The 21,224-nt window shown below is 40.0% G+C and overlaps 1 protein-coding gene across 7 annotated transcripts in view; it reads left to right on the forward strand.

Annotated features, from left to right (window-relative positions):
* Positions 1-15,605, forward strand: part of HECW1 (HECT, C2 and WW domain containing E3 ubiquitin protein ligase 1) — a 244,083-nt gene extending 228,478 nt beyond the window's left edge. For all 7 annotated transcript variants that reach the window (XM_048952248.1, XM_048952249.1, XM_048952255.1 and 4 more), the window contains 4 exons: positions 454-600; positions 1,514-1,628; positions 2,885-3,083; positions 10,529-15,605. In XM_048952248.1, coding sequence (XP_048808205.1) covers positions 454-600; positions 1,514-1,628; positions 2,885-3,083; positions 10,529-10,640 — 573 coding nt within the window. In that variant the 3' untranslated portion in view covers positions 10,641-15,605. The remainder of the gene's footprint in view (positions 1-453; positions 601-1,513; positions 1,629-2,884; positions 3,084-10,528) is intronic.
* Positions 15,606-21,224: the final 5,619 nt, after the last annotated feature.

The following is a 21,224-nucleotide window of genomic DNA, read 5'->3' on the forward strand; positions in this document are numbered from 1 at the left end:
CAGGAGAGAAGGAGATTAAAAGATTGGCCAGAATGGCATATTGCTCATATCTAATAAATTGTGCCCTCAGAATCAGTCTTTGCTTGCACAGTTCAGAGTCACCTATACATCAGTCCAGCTTCATCTGGGAATAAGGCTAGGGCTGGGCTGAGAGAGGAACAGAGGTCAGAAAGCTATATGTAACTTCTGAAAGTTTCCCATTTTGCTAAATATATTTGTGATAAACCAAAAGTTTTGAATCACTCTCTGCATGTGCTGCAGGAGTGGTTGGGGAGTGGAGGTGAGTGCCCATCATTATTGCTCTTCTTTCTATTGCAGAAGGACAGGAGGCCAGGGGATAGAACTAGAAATATGGCTGTTACATTTTTCACTCATGTTTTCAAAGTACACCTTAAATTTAAAACACAATGTGATCCATACATTGTTACCCCACTGTTCATCTTTGTTCTGTAGGTGACAGAGAGAGAGTTGAAATCTGGAGGGGCGAATACAGCAGTGACAGAAAAGAACAAAAAAGAGTACATTGAGAGAATGGTTAAATGGCGAGTGGAACGAGGAGTTGTTCAACAAACAGAGGCTCTGGTCCGTGGCTTCTACGAAGTAAGTAGCAGTAATCACTGTCTTCCTTTCATCATCTGAATGAGAAACACCTTGGTTAAACTGTGTTTCATCAGTACCCTCGGAAGTAACAAAAACACACAAATGGCATGGAATCAGAGTGTCTGGATCTGTAGCAGAACCACTTCATTAAGGAGCTGATGTGACTGCATTTCTAGGGACCCACTACGGTAAAGTTAGTCCTGGGATACAGTCAACTGACCTGAATCTAAGGACATCCTTGTGGCAGAGCTGCTACAAGGGGTATCAAAGATGGGATGAAAACCTGCTGCTTTTCTAGCCCCTCCAGGTAGTCACCTATTCATATCCCATGCTAATCACGTTCAACCACGTATCTTTCCCTGGCAGCAGTGCTATGTAAGCAGAAGTTGAGGCATATCTCACAGAGGAAAATAAACCAGAAGAGTAGGACCTCTGGAAAGCAGAGCAGCACATACTGAATACACAGAGCAGTAACAATAACTGATCTATCTCTCTGAGCAGTCATGCAGTAAAGTTTACTGAAAGTGGAAGCCAGTGGTGGTGTCTTTGTAGCTATATACACTTGGTCAGCCCTAAGGCCACTGTACAAAATTGTAAACAAAGTCCGGTACAAAACAAATTTTTCGTATTACAGATTTAGTGCACGTTTGACCATCAAAATCATTCATCAGAATCAATGTTAACAATGAAGACTGTCTTGCTACTTACTGCCTCATTCAGGTCAAATATGTATTGTCACTGTTTGCAGATTAAAACATCAGCAGACCTGTACAGATTTATCAGCAGAGTGAAAGTTAGCCATCAGCATGCAGACTTCAGTAGCCAACATTTGAAGAGCTAGCCATCAGAGCCCTGGGTCTAAGAGGCATTTCATCTGCTTTGAAACCGTGCTTACGAGTGCTCTATGTTCCAGGTTGTAGACTCCAGGCTTGTCTCTGTTTTTGATGCCAGAGAGCTGGAGCTGGTTATAGCTGGCACTGCAGAAATAGATCTCAATGACTGGCGTAACAACACGGAATATCGTGGAGGTAAACTGCCTGCTGATGCTTTCTAATATTTTGAGTGTTTTCTGTCTAAAACAGGAAAGATTTCATCCACTTTTTCCTGCCTGTCTTTACTGAAGGATATGCCCTGTTTTGTTCAGAAATTTTTTGTGAAAGTTAACACACAAGAAAAAATAAGTAAGACATTAGGTTTGAATCAACAGATGTAATAACACTGAAATTGCTTCTGCTACTCCTGTCCAGATTTTACACACTCTCACTTTCTACGAGCTTAACACAAGTTTTGAATAATAAGAACTGAAGAGTATTTGCAATAGTAGGTCTAAAACTTACTCAGATGACTGTGAACAAACTCCTAGTCTCATTGAAAGTGATATAACAAGTCTTCTTGACTTCAGCCGGGAAAGAGATTTGTGAGTTGAATTCCTCTGCTCCCAATTACACTCCTGTGGAATACAGAACTTGCTTAGCCATCCCCTCAACCTATATCAAGTTGAACTTTTTTCATTTTCCTCTAATGCATGATCTGCTTTTGCTTTAAATATTGAGCATGATTTATCCAGGCTCTCTTGGATGATGGATAAATGCAAAATCCTTGAGTTCTACATCACAGAAGGAAAGTCTTAGAGGTTTGTGTGTCCCACTCTGAAATACAAGCCTTAAGTCTTTGCTGCTGACTGCCCAACTATTGTGTTACATTGAAATAAACAGATAATCACAAATACAGCTGGTCCCCCAGGTTATTATCCCTATTATCCTCTTTTTTTTTTTCTTTCTTTTTTTTTTTTTTAATTTTTTTAGTTTAGCTATAGAAAAAAAGTTACCCTGGCTTTTTACAAGCACAAACCAAGGCACAGAGCCCTACATGTGGGAGATTTGCCAGGGAAGAGCTTGCTGCCCCAAACTCTTCTGCATGCGTTGGACACTTCTGCAATTCAAATGAGAATGTATTTGGGAACCAGAAATGATGTCAGTAGAAGTTGAACTGTGTAGTGTATTACAACTGGTCTTTTAATATCTCATATAGGTAACCCTGGTTCTTGCCAAGGAGTTTGTAAGAGGCATATGTACACCAAGTATATATTTGAATTCTAGGATTTCGAGTGAGTTAGTCATATTGCAGTATCCAGAGCCAAGACACAGCGGGTGTTATGAATTCTCAATAATCAAGAATGAGATATATTGCTAGGTCAGGAGATTTTCTATAGGAGATCTTCTACCCCAGGCTAGTTACACTAGAAGGTACGAATTTGATTTCTCTCTACTGCTTCTTGGTTTAGGTTACCATGATGGACACATTGTAATACGGTGGTTCTGGGCAGCAGTGGAGAGGTTTAACAATGAACAGAGACTCCGGTTGTTGCAGTTTGTTACTGGAACATCAAGTGTGCCATATGAGGGCTTTGCAGCTCTCCGAGGAAGCAACGGGCTTCGGCGTTTCTGTATAGAGAAATGGGGGAAAATAACCTCCCTTCCACGGTATGTCCCAACTACAGTACAAAAACAGAGGTTCTGTTCTGTACAGCCTGTGCTTGGTTGCATTTGCCTGACTGAAATGATGAATCTCTACGAACATCGTCAAACAACAAAGAAATAATTACCAGTTTGTTCTGCATTTACATTCAGAGATAAGTCTTTTATTTGGTTATTTTTTTTTTATTGGCAGTTTCAGTTTAAACTACTTTGAGTCCTGGGAAGTGTTTAAGGTGAAGATATCCAACTATCCAAACCTAGCTACCTTATTTTGATTCTGTATCTGGTCCACTTCAGCAGCTGTCAGCTGATTGTGTTCTTTTTGCTCCCAAAATACTAATAAAAATACTTGTGAAGTTATAGAGCCATGAAAGCCAGAATCTACTTCTGCATTTTGGCGAGAACCTGGGTGTAATCTCTTCATCTGCTCTGATGGTTCCACTTCATCATAGGAAAGCTTAGTGGAGGAACTTCGAACTGTGTTGTGATCACACTCAGCTTGGTACATCCAGTTCTGCCAACTAGAATCAAATGAGCTGTGATGTCATACAGTGCCCACAGACTTCCTAATGCCGTCCTATGGAGGAGTTGTCTTCCTTTTGAACAATGAAGGAACTGAGGCACCAAGAGGTGGTCTTACTTAAGGCTACCCGAGAGAGCTGTGCAATAACACTGAGCTTGAAGTTCTGTTCATACCTGTTATCAGCAGCCATCCTTCCCCTGAATGGAGTCACCCTTTCTTGAATGTCCTTACAGTTGCCTGAGGCTGTACCTAGTGTGATTACAGAGCATTTTTCATGGGTCTGCATCTCAGCACCTCTGAGATGAATTTGCTAAGTAAGTTTTTAATGTAACACTTGCCATCCTGAGGATGCTTTCTTCCTGCACTCCAAGATCCTCATTGTCTATTCATATATAAATTATTCTCCTGGAAATGAATTGGAAGCAAAAGCAAACCCCAAAGCACCCAAATATGTTTTGCAGTTTACCTGCCTGCATTCAGAGTTTCCTCTGGTGACTCTCATCAGGCCAGAGTTGCCCAGAATCAGAACAAGTCCTCTGTAGAAAGGTTCCAGACCACCCAGGTAGGGAGGCATTTTCAGAGGGTCCCTTGGGCTTTCAGTCCAAAGGAGGCTAACAACTTTCATGGCACACTGCAAAAATTTGTTCTCATAGACCTGCAGATAAATTCAGACAGTCAATTAACCATGGGTGTGACCCAGTTTTCTGGTTACTTGCCATCCATGTTGTTTACCCAGAGCCATACTGTGAGGCATGGAATTGAGCAGACCTGCACCTTTTTCCTCTTGAGAGGAAAACTCCAAATCTGCTCATCATCCTAGTCCAAGTCTAAGCATCTTTATGAAGTGGGATCACAAAAGATCTAGACCAGGGCACCATGTCAGCGAATGTTCTGAACTGACATCTTACATGCAATCCCCCCTAAAATCAGGAAAAGGGAAGGAAGTGCTTCTAAGGCATAATTCATCTCACCTTAACACAGACTTTTAAAATAACTTGGCTGAATCACACCTGTTACGTTCTGATTTATTTCCGTTCACCATAAAGACCCTACTGACACTATAGAGAGAGCTAGAAAGCTAAGTGATTTAAAACTGAGATTTAAAAACGGATGGAAATATGTAAGGTCAGTGAGATGGTTTGTGCACTCTGAGCTTCAGCCAGCATTGTGGAAAGCCTGAGAGCTACAGCTTGCTATTCGTAGGCCTGATGCAGCACATATATGTGGTGTAGTTCTATGTAAGGTCTTTGGAACTGACCAACTGACCAATGCATCCGGCAGCAGCTGAAAGGCAAAGCCTGTGCAGTGTTTCAGCAGAGTGCTCTCTGCTTCCCACAATGGGAAGGGCAGTAGGGGAGGGTGGGAGGACCTTGGCACGTGCACAGTAAATACCTTACCCAGCCAGTTCTGAAAAAGTAATTGGCCTCCTTCTGCTCTGCTTAACTTTATTTGTGAACCTAGGCATTACTTATGACCTAGATTCAATTAGCCCTGAGATATTCACATGAACCACTTCATGTTTGTCTACTAATCACTGAAAGAGGCCTCTTTTCCAGGTGAACATTGTTAGCACCTTTTAGAAGTCTCAGAGCTCTGCATTCATTTTAGCCGGGGGAAAGAGAAACAACACGTGCTCATGGGGAATGAATACAGCTTGATCACTGTGAATTATTACCTGGATTTTGATAAAATTATGGAGCGCTGCCAAGTATACACAGTGTTAAGAAATATATAAAGCACGCAGGCTAAACTTGGAGACTTTAAATCTTTAGTTAAGCAGTCAAATGTTATTTTAAACTTTTCTTAAACGCCTGATTATGATTTGCTCATGTTTATTTAGATTTACTTACGTATTTACTCAGACTTAGAGGTTAAAAAAAGTCATCTGTCACATCCTGTAGGCCTTTGGCCTCTGTTAAATAGTATGAGTGTAAATAACTTTAGCTGTTTAGAATAAGTGACAGCAAATTCCCTTCTCCTTCAACAATTCCTACAAATTTACAGTGAGGGTTACCTTGTTACACATTTTCAAGGTCCTAGAAAAAAGAACAGCTCTCTCATTTTTAGCAATCATCAGGTTTAGTCATACATGTACTCAAATATGGATTGCACCTCTTAATTACTGGTATTAGTTCTTAGCCCCTGCTCCAATAAATGCAGTGCTGTGTAAGGAGTTAGAGAAGTTGGCACTGAGCTGATGCGTTTGGCTTTTCTGCTGTCCGTGTAGATGGTGGGCCACTGAGGACAGGCTGGTCTGGCCCTTGGGTTTTCTGATTTCTCACAAAGTGTTAGATAACTTTTAACTGCTTCAGAAGAGTGTGCCAAGGGAGGTTCAGGTTGGATACTAGGAAAAATTTCTTCTCCAATAACGTGGTCATATGCTGGAATGAGCTGCCCAGGGAGGTGGTTGAGTCACCATTCCTCAAGGTGTTCAAGAAACATTTAGATGTTGTACTAAGGAACATGGCATGAAGGGCAAATATTGATGGCAGGTGGACGGTTGGGCAAAATGATCTTGGAGATCTTTTCCAACCTGAGTGATTCTATGATTCTGTGTGTCTTCTCACTTCTGCTCCAGAATGTGAAGTCTTTAGACAACTCTCCCTTATGTCTTGTCCCTGCACTTTGACAATGGAACGTGCAGTGCAACTGCCACTTGCTTATAGTGAGCGTGATGCTTATAATGAGCCCCATCCTGGAGGTGTTCAAGGCCAGGCCGGATGGGGCCCTGGGCAGCCTGGTCTGGTATTAAATGTGGAAGTTGGTGACCCTGCATGTGGCAGGGGGTTGGAGCCTGATGATCCTTGAGGTCCCTTCCAACCCTGGACATTCTTTGATTCTGTAATTCTGTGATAGCACCTAAGACAGCCACACTGTTGCAACAGCAATGTATCAAACCCAGAATAGACGCGTGATGCAAATTTTAGAATGCACTATTTTTCAAAGAATAACCACTAACACGTAAAATGCAGAATGCCTCTTGAAAGCACTGTAGATAAACAAGACGTTTTTCAGGAAGGCTGAGAATCAAGTAACTCCATTCTAAATTTACTGGTGAATTTGTTCATCAATACCAGTTCTCTGACATGAACCAGCCAACAGTGCTGCTATGTACTCATACAAGAGTTAGATTATACCAGTAGTTTATTTCTGGAGGGTGTCTATACCAGCCACATTATTCCTGTAATATTTATTTTAAGTCCATGCACATAAGAAAGATTGCCCTGGAAATCCTGGATCTCCAGACAATGGCTGACCCTAAAGCAGGTTCCAAGTAGACTGCCAGAATCTGTTGGTGTAAACTTGCATCATGGATTCTTCCAAACTAATATAGTGTATCAGGTGAACTAGCACTGAGTAAGTAACAGGTTCAAGCCCTTGTTCTTCAAGGTTGGTTTTTACTCTCCCTATTTAATATGCAAAGTTTTATCCTGAAATAAAAGAGTTATGTATTTTAATTATTTTGAATGACTTGGATTTCTCTGGCTGATTGAGTAGGGATGAATGGAGATTCTTCCAGCTATAGCTTTTTCTGAAGCAGGAAGTATCTTCCTTCCTGGGACAGGTTGGAGCTATATGTAGGATAAAAGGGAGTTCTGTGCACATGTATTGCTTGTGAACTCTTGTTACTGTAAGGGATTAAAGGAAGTAACAAAGAAAAAAAGAATGCCAAAAGCTTAAAGCCTTATGCACATAAATGTATAGGGAGAATTCTTCAAAGGAGAGAAACAGCGTAGCACTGTGAGCCATGAATGAGATTAAAGATCACTGAATCATAAAATTAGTAAGGTTGGAAAAGACCTCTGAGATCACCCACTCCATCCACCCACTTACCACCAATATTGACCTCTAAACTATGTTCCTAAGTACCACATTTACCCTTTCCTTAAGCACCTCCAGGAACACTGACTCCACCACATCCCTGGGAAACCTGTTTCAATGCCTGACTGCTTTTTGGAGAAGAAATTCTTCCTAAAATCCAACCTGAACCTCCTCTGATGCAACTTGAGGCCATTCTCTCCAGTCCTGTCACTAGTTACACAGGAGAACAGGCTGACCCCCGCCACAGCCTCCTTTCAGGTAGCCATAGAGAGCAATAAGGTCTCCCCTGAGCTTTCTCTTCTCCAGTCTAAACAATCTCAGCTTCTTCAGCCACTCCTCGTAAGACTTGTGCTCCAAAGCCTTTACCTAGCCTTATTACCTTTCTCTGGACACGCTTATATGGTTGGAGGCTTATTTAAGGGAAGAAAGATTTATTTCACTGCAGCGTCTGCTTCTTGCACTGCTGATGTAATGTTTTCACCCCAAGATGTGCAGCAATCCCAGTACTACAGAACAGCAAGTGTCCCCTGGGTTATGCTTACTGTAATAGCTGCCACTGGGATCAGTCGGAAGTCAGCATTCAGAAGGAACTTAGCCCTTTGCAGATCCTTTGGAAGGCTTCTTCCACAGAAGTGATCACTACAGTAAATCTTGTCATAGGAGAGAGAGTGGATTTTTTTTCTGAGTTTCACTAAGTTAAGAACGACTAGAAGTCAGCAGCTCTGCAAGACTGTTGCTTAAATGATATGAAATGAGTGGATGATGATGTCAAGATGAATGTCCACAAGAAAGTAAACGACAGTGTAGTGATTGTGGCTATGTCTGCACCACACAGTAGGGCACATGACAACAATGATGCTTTCACATTATCACAGAGTCACAGAATGGCTGAAGCTGGAAGGGACTTCTGATAATCATCTCGTCCAGCTTCCTTGCTCAAGTAGGGCCACCCAGAGCACATCAGCCAGCTCTGTTTATAGATGGCTTTTGAATGTCTCCAGGAAGGAAACTACAGTCTCTCTAGGCATCCTGTGCCAGAGCTCAATCACTCGCTTGGTAAACATATTTTTCCTCATGTTCAGTCAGAACTTCATGTGTTTTGTACTCACTGCCTCTTATCCTGGCACTGGGCACACTGAGAAGAGTCTGGCCCCATCCTTTCGACACTCTCCTTTCATATACTTACATGCATAAGGTATAAGTCTTCTCATACAGGCTTTGGTCTCAGACAGTTAAATGTGTCATGGTTGAGTACCAGACAGCAGTAACACCTTAGGCTTAGGGAAGTTACATTGCACAGTCCACAGTCCTGAGCCTTTGTGACTATGCTGCTTCCACTTCTGGAGCCAGGCAGCTGAGCACCTCAGGAACAGCTTTCTGAACGGCACACTCTTCCCATGGAGAACACATCCGTAATGGATTACAAGAATCCTTCAGTTAATTAACTCCCAGTGCTTGATAAGTATTGACAATGGATTGTACAAACAACTTATGCTGCCAAAGATTGCTGAGATAAACAAACAGTGCAGGGCTACTGATTTAATTTCAAGGGATATATTAAATAATCTTTATTAATGCTCACTTTTCAGTAGCTCTCTTGCATTCCTAGTTAATAGGTGCAAATTCTGCATTTATTGTGCGCTCTCTGCGAACAAGCAGCTAACAAATCTTCACTTATGACGTAAAAAGGGGATGGTAGAAGCTTTCCTAATTGAAGTTGTGTGATGCAGTGAAGATTACATGCCTCTGGCTATTTCAGTTGCTTTTAATGATTCACCATTGACAAAACTCCCCCTGAATATGCAAGTCTCGGGCCAGCCCATCTACCAATATCTTGTTTTTCACGCTTTGTGGGTGGCCTAAGAGATGATTAGCAGAGTTTTAAATAGTTTCTCTAATATAGCTTTTCTGCTTCAATTTTGAGAAAATGATATTGCAGTAAAGGTGTTACACAGAAAAGCTAAAAGTAAAACAACTTCAAAGCTTCTAAAAATACCAGGGATCAGAAGCTTAGACATTATTAGGTGCTGAGGCTGTGTTTCCTTCTGTAGAGTTTTCTCGATTCAGATTTATCAGAGGGAGCAAGAAGGAGTAGAAGTATATCTAGCATTATGTAAAACTCCCAGCAGACTGAAAATAATAGTGATAATTTTAATGAAAGTGTGCCTGCCCCATAGCCCCGATTGATGAATGAGCTCTGTGTTTTTCTGTCAGCTGAAATGGATGAACCACTGGGGTAGGGACACCGTCATTGCTTCAGATTTGTATAGAACCTCATGCAGTGAAGTGCAATCAGCATCTGAGTCTAATTGCTGCCACCAGTAAGGCTGCAGCAAGGTGGCAGCACGTGTGGAACCCATTCCATGGCTTCCTTTGAAGGTGCTGCCAACGGGGGGTAAATAGAATGACAGAACTGGGAAGAGAGTCCTAGTGTTGGCAACTTGCTCTGCTTTTGCCTTGTCTGCTACAAATAAATCACATTTAACAGCCAGGCTTGCAGACATGTCTGACTGTTGACTTACAGGAACATTGTTAGCAGCCTTTCTTATTCTGTTAGCAGATCTCTGAATGGTCTCTTACTGTTCAGCTCTGCCTCATTATAGGCACATCCTGAACCCATTCTTTCAGTATACTGGATCATATTATGTCTGTCCATAGGCTCAAAACTTACTAGCTGTTCATGTTAGATGTACAGCTGAGTTGCACTTTTTTTTTTTTTGAGGGGGGGAAAGCGGTAACTCAAGGCAACCCAAGTGGTAGTGGAATGTTATCTGTATTAGGGCCTAGATCCCAGCTCCTCAGTGACCTCTGACATTTTTCTACATGAAGATGCCTGCAATATTTAATGCAGGGATAGCAGAGAATGACATTGTGTTTATATTTAACTTGAGTCTTATATTTGAAATGTTCATTTTTATGTGCACATGTATTTCAGTACCTCAGATTTTTGGAGAATCACAGTTTTACTTTAACAGTTGCAATTTTTTTTATCTCTCAAGTGAACTTGAGTGTCTTGAGTTTCAATAGGAACTTGTTTTCTCAGTATTTGTTTCCTTCTGTGTTTATTTGAATTAAACTCAACGTCTAACATATTTTCCTTCTGCAGGGCACACACATGTTTCAACCGTTTGGATCTTCCACCTTACCCCTCATATTCTATGCTGTATGAGAAGCTGTTGACAGCTGTTGAAGAAACTAGTACCTTCGGACTTGAATGAGGGGGTTCAGGCAATTCTGGTGTTTTTCTGGCTGTTGATGTCATCTTTCCAACATCATTTAATATTGGTTTCCCATGTTTTTATTTTTGAAAATAAAACAAAAAAGAATCAAGATTGACAAAGGCTATGCATGAAGAACTGCCACCCTCCAAGATCTAACCTTCATGCTTTCATCCTGTTTCCTATGGACTGCTAGTCTGTATGCAATAGAAAAACAACTGTCTCAAGGTTTCTGTATATCTCTACATACCTCCATTAATAACAATGAAAATACAAATGCAAGCAACACTACACTTGATCAAATGTTAGTAAATGTTTACTTCCACCTACGTTGATTAAAAAATAAAAAAAAATAATAAAAAAAAAAAAATCAAGCATTCCAAGCTTTTATATACCCACATTTTCTAAACCAATTTGCAGCCCATCTTACTTCCTAACAGTTGAATACGGTACTAGGAGCTGGTCAAATATATTCTTCATCCATTCTTCTTTTCTCTGTACATGTTGTCCATCTCAGAGACACTTATGAACAAAACTGAAATTTTTATATACGAACTGACATCAGTTGCATCAGCTGGACCTGGCCCAGATTCACGGTGCAGATAAGACCTTCAAAAACTCAAAAAGCAGCCTGTTTTTTATGCAAATCCTAACAGCGATTGCTACAATTGTTCCTTGCCAGTGCTGGAGAGAACTTGCACTTCAGAGATATTGGGAGGGGCATCTCTATAGTGATGTTTACCACACAAGAAGCACAAGTTTGTGCACACTAAAGAAGGATGTCTTATTATGTAGCATAAAGACCAGGCTCCCTTACCTTAGTATTGTATGCGGCAAGGAAAAGGGGAAATAAGGTGAATGTTCTACTCTTGTGAATACCCTTGGATTCTGTTTACCAGATCTTTGTTCTCTGATGTTTAAAATGCTCCCTTCCAAATGGAAGTTCAGACAATTCCATCCCCTGTGTCAGAAGCCATTTATTGTCTGTCAGACTGGGCTAATCTATGGTTGCTGGGGACAGGTTTTGGTCTTGTCATTTTTTTTTCTTGTTCAGTGCAAATCTCCGTAACCTTGAGAGTGGTTGTAGAATGAAAGTTTTAGTCTAGGATCTATTGAATGAGAAGCTGCAGTGAATGGTGGTGCTAGTCGAGGATGAAGGGTGTAACTCTGTTATGGTTAAAATTTTGTTGTAGTTCCTCTTGGAGTCAACCCAAAAATCCTCCAGCTATGTTAAGTATGACCAAACTTAAGAGCAATCTCTTATTACTTCAGGCAGAACCCACTTCAAATTGATGAACTTTGCATTCCTACTCTGAAACCAGGGAAGAAAAGGAAAACAGCAGTAGGCTTGTTTTTGGAAGGATTTTGCTGAGGCTGTTACAGGAAACATCACTGCTCTGTTGTGTTCTACTTATTAAGATTTGCTGCCCTTGTTTTCCAAGAGTGATCTCAAATTGAAAGTGTTTGTCTTAACTGGGAAAAGACAATAGGTATCATTACTTCTGATGCTAAACATGTGAAAGGATGAATGAAATAGGAAGTGAGAGACTTGTGAAGGGTGAGTGGAGGTAAGTAAGAAGGAAACCTCATAGTATCTAGCAGTTCACATGAAAAATTGTTACAGTTGTGTGCTAGCTGTGCTTCAGGGTAATTAAAACCAGATTACTTCAATGTCTGACACATCTTATTCCCATTTTTATCTCCAGACAAAAGAACTGAACCCTGCTTTCTCACGTAATTTAATGGTGGCTGCACAAACTCATCACACTTAAAAAACTGCATTCTTAGTTTTGTACCATTCTGCTTTGATTCTTAGGAGACATCTGAAAGGTGAGGGAACCCAAAGTATGTTTCTAGGCAGTGGGTCTTATTAGTGATATAGAAAATACTTGGGATATTTAAGTTGCCCCATTCATTCTATTTCTGTAACCCTTCAGCCTCTTTTCTAGTAATTTATTGCATGGCTTTTACTGAGAATGTATTTTAAAATACATGTTATTCATATTGAGTACAGTTGCATAGGATGCCTTAACTACACGCCACCTTTCTTATACAGACACCAGAAATTATGCCTGTCATTTCCACAAAACTCAAGCATCTACTGCACGTGCTCAGCCCCACTGCAGAGTAAAGATGGAGTCTTTTTTTCTGAGAACATCTGTCACATGCACATGATCTACAGAAGGGTGAGTCAAAGCATAAGAGACCAAACGTAATCTTCCAGTGCACATTATTTCTGCCTCTTCACCACTGCGCTCCAAAATTCAGTGAGGTCCTGAGTTATTCCTGCTCATATTAATGTAACAGAGCTATCTGTACTTCGTCAAACGTTGGGTGTCTTCCAACAATAGAAGAAAAGGCAGATAAGTATCCAATTGGTTTGGCAAAAGAGAACAGTGCATGCAGAGCTGTCTCATTGACATAGCAAAAGAAATTAAAAAAATATATAAAAAAAAAAATTCTTTACAATGCTGTATAGTTATTTTTTTTAGTATTTAAAACTCTATTTTATTAAGAAAAGGTGAAACTATTTTTTGTAGCATAATAAAAGATATTTGTATTTCAGAGGCAGCGTCAAAACCCACTGACTGAAAGAACAAAAGCTCTTGAGGTTCTTCTTCACAACATATTCTGGCCCTCACCGTACACTGACTGAGCTCTAAATAAGGTGCCGTGCATCTCCATGTTTGACAAATGCCATCTCAAGTAGCTTGTGTGTTCCTGCTCTAGAAAATATACAGCACAGCCTGGTTCTTGCCATCAAAATCCTTAGTCCAAGCTAGCTTTCAAGTGCACAAACTAGGAGTATTTTTAAAAGTTGTTATTCGTAGGTGTTTGTGATGACATAAAGGACAAAATCATGCAAATTTTGTTGAAGGATTTTTGTTTGGGGTCCTTAGTTTTTGCTTGCTGTTTGTTTTAGTCTAAAGTCAGAAATAGAGGAAAGCAGACAAATATTTTCATAAAGATAAACACCATGCTACTCTTGCTTTTCTTTCACTTTTCATCTCTATCCCTCTATCTCCCCAGATGCCCTACTCTGATATGTTTTCAAACACTGATATCATCTCTGGGGTATCCAGATCTGCACCTCACAAGGCATTTTTCCATTCATACCACAGCCTGAGTCTGGATCCAATCTGAAGTGAAGGGGAAGCTGTGCACCTTGGTGTCCTTGTATGTTGGAGTGAGGGAGAGAATGGTGCTAACGAGTGAGGGGAAGAACACATCTCCTTTGCCCTCTTATTAAAGCTGTCCATTACGTAATAACTTGATTTTCTGTATTATTATGCAAGACATGCAGCCTTCCCTCTTCATCGTATGGTTCAGTGCTGTTGCTAGTATATGTGCTCTCTTCCCAGGTCTGCATTTTCATTTGTAAAATATAACTGTTAACTACAGAATTTCTGGTTTCAGTTTCTCGTAGGAAAGACTTTCAAATTTTGCGTCATGAAGACTTACAATGAAATACGTGAGCAATGAGCTTTCAAAAAATCTGTTCAGCTCCTTCTCCTCAGTTCACACTGCACATGGTGATGGCTATATAAGATATGAGACGAACATCAGCAGATTTAAAAATGCAAATTAAAAGTGGGATAGGCAATCTGACAGCTTTTTTGAAATGCAGTCTCTGACAGGAGGAACGGATGATGGTAGTTTGTAGTAGTTTTGGTTCAGAGGTTTTACTTTTCTCAAAGCGATTGCTGTGATGGTATTAATGGTAGAAGGAAGAAACAGAGTATTGCTGTTGATGAAATCCTGGTGCTATAGTAGCCTTATGCTGAAGATAAGAGAATTTGAAGGCCCTCTGCCTTGAAGAAGTCACACTGACTGTTCAAGCACAAAAGCTATGTAGCATTTGATCCAGTACAGTCACAGCTGTACCTTACTGTTGTCTGCATCAGGTCTAACCCTTACAAACATCATTTCAGTCTGCAGGACATTCTGTGAGCATCCAGTCTCAGTCATGTGGCTGTGCATATTTGGAACTCAGTTTTATGTTCTAGGGAGTTCTGTGGCTATGACAAGGCAAGGAGTAAGTGGTCCAAATTACACCTAACATCTAATGGAGAGATGATGAGTTTTGTACAGTCTGACACAGAACTTTTTTCACCAAGTTTGCTCAAGTGCCCATGAAGTTTTTAGTGAGAGGTAGATGAGGTTGGAGTTGGTATTCTAGTCTGAGACAGCCTGTGGAGGGGGTTGGCTTTGTACTTTGTTATTCTTGTTTCACAGTAACAAATAGCTGATACATTTCTAGCTCAAAAAAGCAGGGTACTGAATTTTGACATGGAAATTGACTAACTAATAAACTAAAATACACACTCACAGCAGAGGAGTTAAACTTTGCTATTAATCCTGTGACAGTCTATGGAAATCCAGAAGGATGAATGTGATGAGATTTGTTTAATTTCTGTTGAAACAGTATTTTTTTTGCCCTGTCTCTATAAGTAGAGCTTCCCAGTCAAGATTGAACACTTTCAGTCAAATGCAGACCAACAGACCTTTCTATAATAAATGCGGTGCTTTTTCTATTATAATTCTTGCTGTACCTCAGTGCTCATTATAAAAACAAACAAACAAAGAAAAAAACACAAAAACTGCTGCAATATACTAAATCTGTGATGGGATTTCCAGTCACGACAAGGTCCAACAGATTGGATTGTTACTTTCTCTCCAGTGAGTCAAGTAGTTCCTTTGTTCTAGTAGAAAAACAGATGCCTGTACATAGTAGTTACTAGATAGAATAAGTATTGTACCATTAGCCAAATTCCCTGCAGCTTCCAATTTCTCTAAAATAAAGGATACGTCTGTTACGGTTTTTGTTAAAGACTACATAAAGTCAATGGCAGGAAAGGTCCTCCTTGTTGGACTGATTTTGCTTATATTGACAGAAAAATTTCACATGATAGGCTGTGCTTTCTATTCAACCATATCACCATAGAGGAATGTCAATAAAATCACTTTGTTATGGTATTGTGTGGGCTGTCTCTTTCAAATAATTTCTTTTGTAGAGGATGTGTTTCACTAGAGTGGGGGGAAATTGGCATAGGTGAAAGTCCACTGACTTGAGTTGCTCTTCCTCTGCCAGGACAAGATCTTATCCATTCATTGCATTTAGGCCTTTCCGCTGCTGTTGTTCAGTTTCCCAGGGTACGTGTCTAAAACCTGAGGTTTTCCCCAAAAGTGCACATAACCAAAGCCCTTGTACTCTCCTAGACAAAGCTAAGACCAAACCTAAGACATGCCTTGAAAGCATGTGAGGTTATTCGTTGTTACAGAAAACATGTGGACAAACAGGGACAAAAGAGGCACTTACCTCACTTCCACATCTAATTACTGTATTACAGGTATGAAAAGCAAGTGCAAAGATGATTTCTTAATAGAGTATGCTAAGTCTGCATTAAGTGTTGACAGCAAATAAGTACCAGATGCTGTGGAATTCTCAGTATGTCACACCCATTTCTTTGCTGCTCATCACTGTAATATCTCAGGCATGTTTCATTAGCACATTCCAGGTTAGATTAACACATCTCAGATACACAGTCAGCTAACCATACATGACGCCTTGCTGACCATACCTGTTTTCTTACATAAATGGCACCTCATGAGGGATAATGGTAGAAAAGGACTGCTGGGAAGCTTACATCAAATATGAAAAGTTTTTACAGTGAAAAATAGAAACAATTGGAAGACTTTGAGGAAAATGGTAAGCAACATCAGTAAAAAGCAGTGAGATGAGCTACTAATCATTAGGGTGGATCGGAGACCTTGGTTTCTGCAACAGTGACCTGTTTATGTGGCTGGAACTATGTCTCTTACAATAACTCATTTTGTGAAGCTGAATTTTTGCTAAAATACAGCAATGTTCCACCTGAAGCCTCCACGAGATGTCCTTCTGGCAATAAAACTCTGTCAGCCTATAGGACACATCAATAATAGTCCCATCCCACCCTGTGGTAGCAAAGTCACAGGTTTTGTTTTAAATACACAAAAAGTAAGCTCAGAGCCTGACTGTTGTTCTCATGTAAGACATCAGTTGGACAATAATTGTCATTTCTGCAGAATGATGGAGAACAAAGAAGAGAGAACAACACTACAAAGGATCCATCGTGTCTCCTCTAATCATGAATCCTTCATGAGCTCCAAAACTACTCTCTATTATTTTTTTAATTTAGTTCTTCAAAAATAATTTTGCCTGAAAATACTTCTCATGAGTTTATCAAAATGAAGTGTGTGGTTTTATTTAGTTCCCATCTTCTTGGAATGTTGGAGAAAAAAAGATGATTTATTATTCTGTATATATATCTATATACATAAGCCTGATTCTTATTTGTGTGAGGCTTTGCTGCAAAGCAGGTTTATATTGTCATAACTCTACTGTAAACGAAGTTCATTCCCACAGAGCCACTCTAGCTGGAGAATGCCTGAACGCTACACCCAATGGTATTTTTCCTAACTCACTAGCATGTAGGATTTTGTATAATAAACCTCCGCAGTATAAGAAAATAGCAGAGCTGCATGGGAAAGTTTTCCATGTCGGTGATAAACAAGAGTAATACTGAGGTCACCTGTGTTCCCTTCTGTGAAGATCAGTACACTTTAGGGACATACCTTTACCTTTAACATGTTTCAGTATCAAAATAAAAGGCAATTTCAACAGACAGAAGTTTAGGAACTGTTGCTGTGATTTCCTAATGTTGGTTTTCCAGAATCAAAATAGCATACAAAAATAAATTGCACACATTTGTATTTCTCTGTTTGCAGAATTAAAATGTATGCTTCAGCCAGTAGGCAAAGCAGTATATGTGCCTCACAGAGTCATCATATTTAGATAACAGCTTTTCAGGAATGCAGCTAGGGCAGCACTGGAATCTGCTCAGGAACGTTGTTACAAGCTGTGGTTTGACTTCAGTATCTCCGTGTTATTTCTTAATATTAAATCCAACTGGTGAATTTTTTAGAAGAACTGGAAGTAGTAATACAGATTACTATATAAGATTATACTTGCAATGTGTGAGGATGTATTTGAATGACAGCTTTGGTATCCTTGGCGAGTGAATACAAACCGCCCTGTTTTTGGCCTGGAACAGCTGTTGTGATTCAGGAGTTAATTAACAGAACTGGGATATCAAAATGTCACCCTTACTACCATGGTGTGTAAAGCACACAACATGGCTTTCAAACATCACAATTGTGCTTCAATTTAAAGTATTTCAGTATTTTAAAGTACAAACTGAAATACATTATCTTCATGCACAGGGGATAGACATGAAGTAAATATAATTGCACCCTTAATTTTGTAAAATATAAAGTCTACCTTATTTGTGGGAGATCTCTGGCACTGACTTGATGCTGCAGAGCAGTGGAAGTGACCTGAGGAGCACCCAATCTGACTGGGGACCCATTTGATGTGTTTTCCAACTGGTAAATGAGTGCTATTATAATATATATAAAGCTCCTGTTCAAATGGAAAACTCTGCAAAATATGAACCTGCGAAAGCATTTGGGAAGGTTATCCTAAGATCTTCCTAGTGCAAACTTAATTTATCTGTCTTGGAAATAATGAAATAAAACCCTAGGAGCAAAATGAAAAATTACTGCCACATGAGCAGCAGTTTATATTAAAACCTTCACAAATGTAAAAATAATTGCACAAATCTAGCAATAATGATGCATGGTGTTGCCGCTTAGTGGAGCTCTGCTTTCCATCCTCAGGTTGGAGAAGTGAAAATTAGTAACACTTTTTTTGTTGTAGCTAGTAAAAACTTTCATTTTGTACAGACATAGCGTAGGACTGTTTTTCAGTGCTGTTGGGTACTCAGAGTTCTTGTGCAAGTGCCTTTAAATGGTGTCAAAAAGAACTTGATGAATACAGGAGTGAAACAATTCAGGTGATGAGCTCTTCCTGCTGGCTCACGTGTAAAACAATCACATGGAGAAATAAGGGGTTCATCAGTGCAAAATAAATGACCTCATACAGAGCACAGGCAGCCTGTAGAAATTCCAGCCACAGAAGATCATATTTCTCTGTGACTACATAAGTTGAAAGGTTGAATTTAGCACCTGAAAAACAACCTTAAGCAATTTTTGCATGGTAAGCTATGGATACACAGATCCCATGTTTCTGTTACAAATGGATCACGATGATGATGACACTCATTTAGGATGATCGGGTACAAGTTGCCTAAACACTTTCATACTGGAAAGGGAAAGGCTCTCTGTGAAGACCAAGCTGAAGTCATTTTGCTGCTAAGCAAAATGTTCCTACGTAACACATCTCTGGAGCAGAAATGAGATCTCTCCTTCATTCCAGTGCATACAGACTTCAGTGGAAAAGAGCATTCTTTTAAACAGAGCACTGGTAGTGGTGTCTTCCACCTTACCTTCTGCTCATCAGCCTGCAAGCCAAACACTGCCATGAGAACAAACTCCTAGGATGCTGTTGGCAGAAAAGGAAAAATATATTGAAATATTAAACAGTTATCTGTGTACACTGAAACCAATGTTCTGCCATCCGTGTACAACTGATCAAACCACAGGCAATGTTGCAGTGATTGAAGCCAAACACCCAAACAAAAAGAATTCATATTTTTTTTCATACATGAGGTAATACACGAGAGTAACCAGCCTACCTACATCCGTTTGCTTATCTCCAAATAAATCAAACACTACCCACACACACACACATTTCTCCTTCTTTGGACCCTGCGTGTAAGCTTGTGCTGCAGTATTTAAAACTGCAAGTGCTATTTTAATACACAGGTAAACCTACAGCGAGTCATAAAGAGGATGTTTATTCTTTCTATAGGGAAAACTATATTTCCATGTATCAACTCCATAATATTCTGGCACTGCTGAGCAAATCACAGTCTGCTCTATGGCTAGTGCATAGAAAAGAAGGAGATGATTTTATTTTTGTCTGTTTTAAAGATAGCAAAGCACATTTTTTTTTGTCATTGTCATATCCTCCGGATAATTCTGTCTAAAAGTGCAACAGATCCATCTTTCTGTTATACTAAGACACCGGGCTTCTGATGTCACTGCTATTTTCTATCCTATGGAAGAAAAACAGATAAACTGATGTGCAACATGGAATAAAAGTTCTTCCACATAAAGGGAAACAATACATTCAGAATTCTCCATAATTTAGATGCAAACATATTTTAAATTTGTCTGAATAAACATATGCCCTAAACATGAAAGCCTGTGATTTGTTGCATACAGAATCAATTGCTAAATTTTTAAAGGAATTCAATTATCTGAAAGACATGATTTACTATAAATTTGGCCAGAGAATCTTAAACATCCCCAAATATTTTAAGGATGTTCTGTTTGTTTTTCAGAACCAGTAATTGTGCTTCTTTCCATTAATTGTGTTTGCATTTTCTTTTTTTTTTTTTTTTTCCTAGTGTAAAGAAGTAGAAAAGATTACAAGAATTAAGTATCTGAAAGCTTTATTTATGAGTAAAATGCTTTTAAGATAAGAACATTTTTTCAGAAAACAGTACCTTTTCCATAGCAGATGCCTCTGAACGTACTTTCAGATGTCACAATTTTTAACCACCGTATAATCCGAGTGTTACTGTTTGGCAGGAGCAGTCTGGCCCCGCTACAATCTAAACAACATTCGGAGTGGAAAGCACATCAGTACCATAAGTCTCAAACTCTCCATTATTCTGGTTCTGGAAGTTATTCTTCAGCTATTCAATCCTGCAAAGCAGGTTTGGCATTAAGTGAATGAGGGAATTTCAGAGAAACACCTTGTCAGCAGTTGTTCTCCCGTTTGAATCTTCACCAATTAACGACTGGGGTTTGGCCTGGATCCTTCCTTGCATGCTGGCCTGCTTCCTCACGAGCCTCTCCTCCTGCGTGCTCTACACACTGGCAGGCTGTGAGAGATGCTGTGCCCTGAATGGAGACAAATTCAGCAGGACTGCCTGGGCCAGCAGCTGCTACACAGAGCTGTTCTCTTTAGCAGGTCAGGACGCTAGGGAAGCCAAGCAGTGAAGGGTCACCGAGGCTGCTTCCCAAGCCTCTCCCAGTTCTGTCCATCAAACAGCCACAGAAACAAACTCCATCCTTGATTAAGGAACACAGGTCTGCCCTGCCAGTGTGCCAGTAGCACGAAAGCTCTCACGCTAGATCAATCCTGTATCTTCTCCCCTTCCCATATCTTCTCCATTATATCACTAGTTTTAAATACCATATATTTAGACTTTTAAATATTTTTATTTTTTATTATATTATTATTATTTATTATTTTCGCCACCTGTGCAGTGGCAAAAAACAAGAAGCTTCACAAGCACACAGAATAAAATTGTAACTATGGACTACACATACAGCGATATACGTAGGTTGCTCTGAAAGTAATGCCTCCTATTCATTTCCACAGAAACCACAACAGATACAAAGAGCACAACAGCCCTGCTTGATACAGCAAATTGTCAGCTACAGTACACTGCTTTTCAGCACTGCCACCAACATTAGCTTTGCATTTTTGCCAGTGATGAACAAGAGCCTGCACGTGGTGACCCACCGTTGCCACTGCTGCTCATATCCTCTCTCTGGTCCCCATGAGCA

This window comes from Lagopus muta, chromosome 7, assembly GCF_023343835.1.
Source record: "Lagopus muta isolate bLagMut1 chromosome 7, bLagMut1 primary, whole genome shotgun sequence".
NCBI classification, from domain to species: Eukaryota; Metazoa; Chordata; class Aves; order Galliformes; family Phasianidae; genus Lagopus; species Lagopus muta.